Source organism: Eschscholzia californica, unplaced genomic scaffold, assembly GCF_041429995.1.
Source record: "Eschscholzia californica isolate CP2 unplaced genomic scaffold, dmEscCali1.0.p SCAF_5, whole genome shotgun sequence".
In the NCBI taxonomy this organism is placed as follows: Eukaryota; Viridiplantae; Streptophyta; class Magnoliopsida; order Ranunculales; family Papaveraceae; genus Eschscholzia; species Eschscholzia californica.
This window is the reverse complement of record NW_028238472.1, coordinates 43793950-43804696: the sequence shown is the minus strand read 5'-3', so window position 1 is coordinate 43804696 and position 10747 is coordinate 43793950. Positions and strand designations below refer to the sequence as shown.

The window sequence follows — 10747 nt, the reverse complement described above, 5'->3', positions numbered from 1 at the left end:
CTAAACTAGTCTTATTTACTTATGTGACATAGTTATTTTTGTAAATAAATAATTAGTTATTTAGAAAATATAGAAGACTCGATTTCTATTGGTTGAAAATCAAATATTGATGAGTTGGACAATTAGAGATATCTCAAGAGGACACTCTATTTCTAGAGTGTCCTTTTGAGATATCTCTATTCCACCCTCGACACGTCATCTTAGAGATCCAAATAGAGTGTTGCATTGGAGAGAGTTTTTAAGAAAAAACTCTAAAAATAATATGTGGCACTCAGAGTTTCTAAGATTGAGTGTTGCATTGGAGATGCTCTAATGTATCGGGGTTGGGACTCCTAAATTCAAGGCGCATTTGTGGGAGATTTTGTATGTGAAGGACGCACTATTAACCGTTATAAAAGGCCACCTTTTAAATCTTCCTTTTCTCTTCCCCGGTGAAATAAGTTTCGTAGAGCAAGTCCAATGTGTTGTGACTAGGCCCCGACACATTGTTCTCCTACCGGTAAGTCCCATCCTCCCTGGTTCTTATTTGGGAGCCCGAACTGAGGAAGGGAGAGACGAGAACTCATGGCCACCACCAGTTCAAAGGGCAATACAGACGGGAATACTTCAAGCACGACAGGAACAGTACCTGATTATAGAACCAGCAGTCCCGTTTCTACTTCTACGAGAGGAAATTCATTTCTTGATTATCAAAGCAGCAACGCAAGTCCCTTCTCTCGAGGAAACATGCAGCAGCAGCAACCGGAAAACTCAGATACAGAGTTCTCAACAGTTCCTCTAACAACGCCAATCCACTCTTCCTCAGAATACGGTTCTCGAATGTCAAAGTATCTCCCTAGATACTAATGTTGTTCTGTAATTAATGGAAGTACAGAGAGTTTGTTTTCTATTTGTTGTAGATCTATGAAGTTTCTATTTTCTTTTTTGGGTCTCAATTCTTTCTTTGATTCTTTTATACAAGAGAGGAACTAATTTAATGATGTCTCATTGATTTATTATAACGTATCACTCTTCTTGATATGGCAGAAGATCACAAACAAATTTGATTCCTTTAATGTAGTAATATAGAGAATATAGATCACATTTTAATATATAGTATTTGGTTTCTTATTTTTGACTTTCCGCTTGGGGGTCATCTCTATCTCTATATCTAGAGGTATTAACACCTGCAGGGACAACATAATGAAGGTAGTAAATCAATAATCTTTCCAGCCGGTACTATAGACTTTACATACCTCAGCCCGTATAGTTTGACTCAGTCAGTTGGCTTGACCTATACACGTAGTTCTTCCAAGTCCCCTACCTCTGTTGGCGGGCGGCAGACCACTTAGAGAAGGATGACAGAATGTACGTTTCTTTTTTTTACTTTCACTTGAACTGGGGGCGTAAACTAGGCCTCTGCCACTCTTCTTTTCATCTTTTCTCATTTCACTTGGACAGGGGAAGGGGAGACCCTGTTTGTGTAAGATGCAAAATCTTAAAACATTTATGTAACGCGGTCCACTACCTATTTTTTTTTTGTTGAACTACGTCGACTACCTATTTGACTTTTATGATTATTTTCTTTCACAATCAATAATTTAAGAAGATGTTCACTAAACTCCTAAATACTAGAGCAACAACGGAAAGACCTCAATCAGTATAACTATTGGTAAACTTAAAACTAAACCAGCCATGGTGAGTAGAATTAGGTAGCCTCAAATATCATGACTAAGAAAAATAAGTTTTTCTATCCACTTCATTCACAATATGTTGATATTTCATACTAATTTTATTTAGAGCAACGTTTTTTTTGTTGAGAAACAACCTAACTTAGCACGCACCTTTCATGGTAGGGTTGGACAAATATTTTTTCTACCCACTCAATTTGAATGTGTTTTTAACCTCATTCCCAATATAAATACTAGATAGGTTTAATTGGAAAAAGGTGGAAGTGGTGAAAGAATGACTAACAAAAAAGTTAAGGTTCATCTTGATGCTTGCAACAAAGAAAAAGGTTCATAAAATTAGTGGAATGTTGGAGGAAACTGGATAAAAGGGGTCGGGTTCGGGCGGCCTATACGGCTGTGCCTAGTTTGTTCCATGTGCCAATAGAGGTTGGGTGCTAACAGTCTTTTCATGGGGTGCTCTTAGCTGGACTCAATTTCTTTTTTCCATTCATAAGGGCGTGTTAGGTTTTCAAGGGTTAGGAATTCAAATTATCATAAAAATTATGTATTTGAGTGATAATCTCCATAATTTAGTACTTCTCTCAATTTGTATATTAAGAACAAATTCTTACCCATTAGAATCCCAATTTCACAATGTATATAATAAAGAGAAACGCTGTTTGGAGCGAGGTTGAAAAGCGATGTGAAAAGCGAATCAATCGGAGCACGACACCGGAGCACTGGCGAAATCACATGCAATTCTAAAATCATAAAGAATTTACAGTTAGGTACTCAATTTCACCGTGTTTAGTTTTAGGTCCCCGTATAAAATCTGATCTGAACAGTTGAGGAGGCCAACGGTCCAGATTACATCTGTATTAAATAGAAACCCTTCCACGCCCAAACGATAGCTCTCTTCTCTCTCTCGATTGTGGGTGTTCTTTTGTTGTTGATCTTCTTCTTAATTGGATACTTCTTTATTTCTTCTTCTAACTGGTTCTGGTGCTATCTCAACAAAATTTAGTGGCCGAGGAGGAGATCAGTGAAAAGAAACTTTAGGGTTTTCTTTAGGACTTTCATCAACTAAAGATAAAGTTCATGTACTTTTAAGAACAAGTTCATCCATTTCCAAATCCATATCTAATGAAAACTCCCCTGTTTGAAACTTAAACTCATCAATTGCTTCAATTATACCTGCATTTCCATCTTTTTAAAATTCATATCTTGATTCTCTCCATATTAGGTTTACAACATTATTGTTATTATTATTAAATCCTAAACCCATCTGTAATTCTCTTTGATTATTATCATAACCATTACTGGTACTAGTCTCAGAGTTTTGATTCCCATCTTGGGTCTTAACAATGAAATCATCTTTCCTATCAGAATCATCAGGAGATTTGATGACCATATCTTGATCTTAGAGTATGGGTTGTTTCTCAAAGTTTTGATCTTTTTGTTGTGATAATAAACTCAAAGATTTGAAAGATTGTTTCAGAGATTCCATAACTGAACTCTATATAACAAACTCATCTTTTTCTTGGAAATATTTCACAAGAGTTGACAAATTAAACAGGAAGGAGATCCAATAGACGCCATGAACGGTTTGTCTTTTCATCTCTGAGAATTAATTGAGAAAACCTCAAATGAAGAAACTGGGTTTAATAGAGATATAATCTGGACCGTTGGCCTCCTCAACGGTTAAGATCAGATTTTATATGGGGACCTAAACCTAAACACGGTGAAATTGAGTACCTAACTGTAAATACTTTATAATTTTAGAAGTGCACGTGATTTCGCCAGGTGTCGTGCGCTTTTCACCTCGCTTTTCAACGTCGCTCTAAATAACATCCTTTCTTAAAATATAGTCTATAAGCCCTTCTCAAAATTTAAAATATAGTCCTTCGTAGAGATAAAGTTACCTATTTAAAAAACAATAATCATTTCCTTCTTAGAAATAAAAATTCTAATTTAAGAAAAAAAGAAACAAAATAAATTTCAAGGGTTAAAAAAGAAATTAAAATCTCTCTCTCTCTCTCTCAATAAAATAATAACTAAATTAAGAGAAAATAAACAAAAAAATAATAACTAATAAAAATCTCTCTCTCAATAAAATATAACAATAAATTTCGTAGCATTTGATTGATACAAGTGTCTGTGCCTTAGGGCACGGGATATACCCTAGTTATCATAAAATCAGCTTCATAATCCAATTACCGTTCGATCTGAAATCTTGGTTCTGCCTCTGATACTATGTCGTAGATGCATTTTAAATAGAGATAGATTTTGTAGTAAGTTCATCTTACTAGTACGGAAAATAACTCATCTCATTGGTGGATCTAATGTCAAATAACTGAGAAACTCGAATTCACATGTACAACTCAAAGTGCACCCTGAGGAGCGCCCAACCCAATTTTATCATTGCTGACGCTGAGAGTTCCCAACGGCTAGTTGGGGACTCCCAACAACGAAGATCCACTTTTTTTTTCTTTTCATCTGTTTTTCTTAATGTAATTTTTTTTCTTGTCAATTCAAACTCCCCCTTTCGAACCCCTCTAAAATTTTGGTAAAACTTGAAAATTTTAATTTAGAGCCAATAATTTTATGGTCTTAAATTGAAACCAAAATCTCACACACGTAAATCACACAAATATATAATTTGGATTTGAAAACCCCTGTTGGGAGTCCGGAGTTGTTCAGGGGATCCTAAAATTACGAGCCACAACCCCAACATTTGACTTGCTCTTAAAGCAATTCCAAAATGTAGGAGATGAGGATCCCAAATTCCAATTTGGGAGCCTTAGCCCTTTGGGGCTCCAACCGAGGAGCCCAGGGACTAGGAGCTCCCCGACCAGAGATCCCAACCCAAATTAGTCTCGTTGGGAGTTCCCAACGGTAGTATGGGGTGGATACCCTATAAATAGGGGACCCACCCCATTTTATCTTCGTCTCAAACCATCTTCTCTCTTTATCCCTGTTACTTTATCTTCTCTCTATCAATCCATCTTCTCCATTCACTTCAATGGCTAATCCAAACCCCGAATTTGATGATAACGATAGTTTTAAGATTTGTTAAATAATTGTCATCAAGTTGAATTACCGAATGATGAGGTCGAAGAAACTTTTGATTTTAATGAAGCGTCGAATCCATCAGTTTCAGCTAAGCGTTATACTCAAGTAGATGATATTGTGTTCGTTAATGGTTATTTACATATCGCTACCGATGCGATTACTGGAAATGATAAAAAAAAATGAGGTACTTTTTGGAACAAAATTGCCGAACACTTCAAATTGTGCTTTGAATGGTCTTTAATGGCGTTGGAGCAAAATTAACAAGCAATGCTCGAAATTTTGTGGTTGTTTGACGTTGTTACAAAGAAATCCAAAAAGCGTAGAAAATTATAATGATCAAGTAATTACTCATGATATTACATTTTTAACCTCGTGTCTTTATTTTTTATTTTTTTAAAACATTATGAACATTTTATTTTGCAGTTAAACTCTGCAAACGAATTGTTTAAACAAAACAATGTCGGCAAAGCTTTTAAGTTCGATAATTGTTATAAAATTTTGAAAGACCACCTCAAATGGTCATCAAACTTATTTCAATCTTCATCAAACAAAAGAAAATTTCCTTTCGACCAAGACGAAGGATCACCCTCTATAATACCCAACAAAGACCACTTGGAAGAAAAGCAAGAAAAAAAAATAAAGTCAAAAGTGATGAAAATTATGCACCGGTATATGAGTTTTGGAAAGAGAGAAATGTGGACCTTGAGACTAGAGATAAACTTCTGAAAGAGACCATAACGTTGCAAAGCAGAAATATAGACGTTCAACGCCAAAATGCTGAAAATGCACGAACGTAAATAGAGTTAGAGTTGATGAGTAAAAATACTTCAAAAACGACTACCTCACAACTTGCTATTCACGAGTAAAAAGACTTTAAAAATACTTCAAAAACGACCCACCTCAATAATGGGTAATTGAACTTACCCCCTTAGATTTACTATTTTTGACAAAGACACAGAGGTTGTATTTGGCGTACGTGAAATAAATGTGACTACCAAGAGCAATTATCCTTCAATATGATTACTCGTAGTTATTCCACCTTACTTCATTGTTTTATTTCGCCGGTAATATGATTAGCAAAGATGGATTTTGTTTGTACATTATTTAATTTATGATTTTGTTATCTCATGCCAAACATTTCCTTATTAGTTTTGCCACAAATTCTAAACTCAAGGGAGTAACCTCAATTACTAATTACTGAAGGGGGTAAACTCAATTACTAATTAATATTGAGTGGGTAAGTTCAAAAAACCCAAATTTTATTTTAGTTATTTTAATTACGTATGAATTTTACACACAAACAAAATAAAAAAAAAATACTAATGAATTTTAATTACAATAATTAAAAATTTTGATTTGAGAGTCCTGGTAGGAACTAATGATAGCAGGCTCCCAAAATTGGGAGCCCTTTCTCTTAAACATCCAGCGGCCACAGGGACAGCACTCCAAAACCCTCTCTCTCTCTCTCTCTCTCTCTCTACGAGTTCTTCAGTCAAAGGTTCAGGGGAGATTTTGCCCTGTCGAAAATGTCAAGCGAGACTCAGAGGTGAGTTCAATTCTTCTTCTGTGGATTTCACTAAGTTTGGAGTTTTGTCCACAAATTGATTCGTTGTAGTTGTTACAAGTAAAATGTCTTCTTCTTCAATATAGAACCCTCAATTTTCAATCTTCTAGTTGATTTTTGAAACCAGTTTCACTTATTATGTTAATGGGGGTTTGATGAAATACTTGTCTGTGTCTGAAACCAAAGTTAAGAACTAGAAATTTTAAAACTCTTTTAGTTGATTTAATATAACATTACAAGTTTTCTGATTTTAGTTACCCAAATTTGTTTTCTTTCGATTCTCTTAGTTTTCGAGTTTGTTGTTTAAATGGTTTAATGGGTATTTGAATTCTGTTTTTGATTCAATTTCTCTCCAGTTCGACGGAAAAAATGAAGTTTTTACTTGAGGACTGTGTGTCAATATGGTCCAACATTCAACATCAAGAAGAGCAGCGCAAATCGAAAATGAGGTGAGAAATTACATAAGAATAATGTAGTTTTGTGCTTGCAAATTTGCATAGTCTGACTCATACTAAATGAGATACTCTTTTTAAATATTCTATCTTTGATATTCCAGTGACAAACAATTCTTTGCAGGTGGTTAATGGGACTTTCGAAAGCATCAAGATCAAACACAAAAAGGTTGAAAAAACCCGAGTTTTTGAAAGATGTGTAAGTGATAAACTCTTTGTGAAATTTTATTTATTGAAGTAATTGGAATTCGATCACATGTAATAAGTTTATGCTCCATTAAGTAGTTAGTTGAAGTAATTGGAATTCGATCACATGTATTCTTGTCGACTCTATAATGATTTCATATTGACAAGCTCTTTTTCACAAGAAGATCAATAGGTCTTTGTTTGAAAGGGGATGGGGAAAATTGGTCAAAGGGAGTGATTTTATTTTCGCGCTTTGATATTTGAACTCCTCTTTCTAGCATTTGCTCTTCATTCATAACTGCTTAGAAGTTGTTCCTATGTTTCCTCGCTCATTTATTCTTTACTTCATGCTTTATAGTATAAATCTTTTCTAATTGCTTTATGTGGATTACTTCTACACTCTTCCCTATTAGAAGAATCGTGCAATTAGTTACAAGATTTTGTGAGTTACATTTAGTGCAAACTCTCTTGATATTTGACATCAACCAAGTCAGTGGAAGAATGGAGGTGCAGATTTCCCTTTTTGATATCCATCGTACAATTTGCATATTTATTGTAAGATATAGTCCAGGCCATATCCTTTAGTTCGTCTACGAATTGGGCCAATTCTCCGTTTGAGTTTTTTGTGGTTCAGTGTTAATATGTTATGACATGGATATGACTCGGATGTTTGTTAATATTGTTATAGAATGTTACTTTTGTGATTTTTCTTCATGTTCGATTTGTATTGATGACAAAAAACTCGTAGATGCCCCTTTATCTGTTCTGACTAATTCCAAGTATGAATCATGCTCATAGATGTCCCTGTAAATAAGGCGTAACTTTAATTTATTATTGTTACATTTTAGATCAAATTGAGAGAGAGAGAGAGAGAGAGAGAGAGAGAGAGAGAGAGAGAGAGAGAGAGAGAGAGAGAGAGAGAACATCTTGTAATAACAGTTAAATTTTGTAGGAGAGCAATTGCATCCCAAATAAATCGTATATTTTGTCACCTTTATGTGAAGTTATGTGTGATTTAGAAATTATTTTCTTTTGAAACAGGTATATGCCGGAATCTTTGCTAAGGGAAGATGATGTAAGTCATCTCAACATACTTTCGTAACTATCTTCGTAGGATCATAAGCTAGTACAATTAATCATGTGTTCCGACAAACAACACACATGTACCTGCATACCTTACATAAAAGAACTGCATCTCGGTTTTTCGTAGTAATCTTAAGTAAGTTTAGAGAACGGGATTGTTTTCAGGGGGCATGGGTCTGTGTGAATTCAACTTGATGATCCCTTGCATGCCCTGGGGTAAAACATATGTTGGGTTAGCAAAGTTTCAAGTTTCAACTGATATATCTCATTATGTTGAACATAAAACTGAATTTGATCTAGCCTCTTGGTGTTTCCTTTTACGCTCTTATTTTTTTTTATTAAACCTTGGTTTCTCAGGTTTCCTATGAGATTGTAAGAACCTCTATTGAGAGAGGCTTTGGTATATCTAGTGCTGAAAGAGAGAGTTATGTAGTTCAAGATTATATGCATCTCTTAGACACCGATACGTCACTGTCAGAAGTTGCTACAGTTCTTCCTTCCATTCTTGACAAGATGACTAACACTGGTCTTTCCAATCTAGCTAATATTGCTAGTGGAGGCTCAGTAGCGTTTGAGAAAACCCGTCTGAAGATGAAAATGATCATCAAGGAGTATCTCAACGAGAAACTATCAAACCCAAATCAGGAGGACCATATGAGATTCTTAACAGCTTTAGAACAACTTCTCAAGGACCCAGGTAATTTTCGCGAGACTCATGTAAAACTAGTAGACCCTGTTCTTGATTCTCATTACCATGCTGCAACGAAGCTACTGGAGGGTCTCGAGGATATGTCTACTGAAACTTTGTATGCGATGAGAAGGAAGCTCAATGGTATCCTAGATTATACCCCTCAGTTACGTCATGCAAAATCCGGGTGGAATCGATCTCGCTTGGTCGGATTCGTGAAGAGAAAATGCTTTAGCTTTCTTTCTAAAATCAAAGAAGGCGATGAACTGCAGAATCCATTGGCTAAAGCAATGGCAGTAGCTGTTTTGTCTTTAAAACTAAAAAAGAAGAAATCTGATATAACCTTGCCAGAATTTTGCTGTTTCTCACCAGAGATAGAAGCATTGCAGAATGAAATTCTAAAAGCTATATGGCATCTCAAGTATAAGAAGACCACAAACTTAGAAATGAAGGAGTTGGAAAATTTACTTGACCCAAAGGCTGAAATCAGCAAGTTACATTTCCGACCAGCCGTCCAGAAAATGCTGATCGAGTACCTCTTTGAATGTGGTGATATGGCTGTCGTCCCAAACCTGTTACTTGAAACTATTGCTATCATTACCAGGAGCAGCTCTCTTAATGTGGAAGCTAGACATTTCTCGAAGGAAGAAGTAGAAGAAGAGGTAGAAAGTGTATTATGTGTTAGTAGTCAGATGAAGCAGATTGTGTGGGACTGCATTTCAGACCAAAACATTGATGAAGAATTCAGTGATGCATATCTGGACGATATGCTTGAGAGTGATGAGTATGATGGTGATGGTGGTGGTGATAAATATAATTATGATAGTTTCAAAAATAATAATGATGATTATGATGATCATCAGCTGGAGTATCGAATAGGTACCTCCATTGACAATGACGATGAAAGTATTGGAGATTACTCGCCAACTAGCGACGGAAATGGTTCCTTACTACCTTTAATGTTTGATAGGAGTTTAATGATCAATTCACCGGAGGAATCTAAGCCTGAGCAGATTACTGGTCCTGGTCCAGGAGACCCTTATGAATTGGGTTCTTCTAACCCCTCTTGCCAGGATATGTTAGTTTCTTATGAGCCGCAAGCTACATGCTCAAACAAGTACCTTGCTATTCAAGAAATCTGTGACGAGACAAGCTTGGTTGCCCATCGACTCATCGGTCATTTAATGGACGAGTTTTTACATATAGAAGGTGTAGATCTCAAAGAGAGTAAAAGATCATATCTCAGAGGGGGTTTGTCAAGTCCAAAAGATTGCTCAGGTATCTTTGGACTACGATTTTCATTTATGAGTTCATGTTGAATGTGAAATGTGTTGTAATTGCCATTCGTTCTCGTAGATTATAATTACTGATTTGAAATCTTTGTATGTTCTGCCATTACGCTATTTGTTATATTTTTGATACCTTCTCTTGATGAAATGTTCATTATCATGTTTGCAGATGACGAAGAAATGCAGACTTCCGAGGTAGATATGGGTGGTTCAGTTCTCGTCAAAGTTGTTGAAGAAATACTCCCTTCATTTCCTAAGAGGTAATTTTCGACTAAACAAAAATGGATATTATTTGCATTGAAAAACTTTCAAAGAATTATATATCATGTCAATCGGGCATATAATCGGGATTCCTTTAAATTATGCAGTGGAATACGAAGAATCAAGGAGTTCATGGGGCAAACATCATAGCTTTTCGTAGCATCTTTAGGAGCTTTACAGTGTAACCCGTTGGTAGGCCTTCAAATGTGATGTTGTTTCAATATTTCAGTTTTGGGTGCGTCTTTAACATTACATTGCACTCAACTCATCCTTCAGTTTTTGATGTAATTATGCATCTGAGTGTGATGTAATGTCATACTGTCATGATGTATTTTGTCAAAATAGGCCGTGGGTGCAGATGTGGTAGATATCATTTATTTTTCATCATAAGATATTTATTCTGTACACGGAATGGAATTTTCCCTCTCCCGAAACAATTATATTTCTTTGTAAAACATTTTTACAGATAAACCTATCGTAAACGAACATATCTTAGGTGTAAG

General features: G+C 35.6%; 1 protein-coding gene across 1 annotated transcript; it reads left to right on the top strand.

Annotated features, from left to right (window-relative positions):
* Positions 1-5987: 5987 nt before the first annotated feature.
* On the top strand, positions 5988-10746 carry LOC147539496 (DNA double-strand break repair protein). The gene is made up of 7 exons (XM_086644310.1): positions 5988-6267; positions 6642-6734; positions 6862-6936; positions 7965-7998; positions 8364-9972; positions 10153-10243; positions 10352-10746. The coding sequence occupies exons 1-7, from the start codon at positions 6248-6250 to the stop codon at positions 10392-10394; spliced, it is 1965 nt and encodes a 654-aa protein (XP_086500436.1). The 5' UTR covers positions 5988-6247; the 3' UTR covers positions 10395-10746.
* Position 10747: the final 1 nt, after the last annotated feature.

Coding starts and splice junctions, on each gene's coding strand:
- LOC147539496 (XM_086644310.1), top strand. CDS start 6,248: ATGTCAAGCGAGACTCAGAG. Junction 7,999..8,363: donor CTTTGCTAAGGGAAGATGAT/GTAAGTCATCTC, acceptor TTGGTTTCTCAG/GTTTCCTATGAGATTGTAAG. Junction 10,244..10,351: donor CTCCCTTCATTTCCTAAGAG/GTAATTTTCGAC, acceptor TAAATTATGCAG/TGGAATACGAAGAATCAAGG.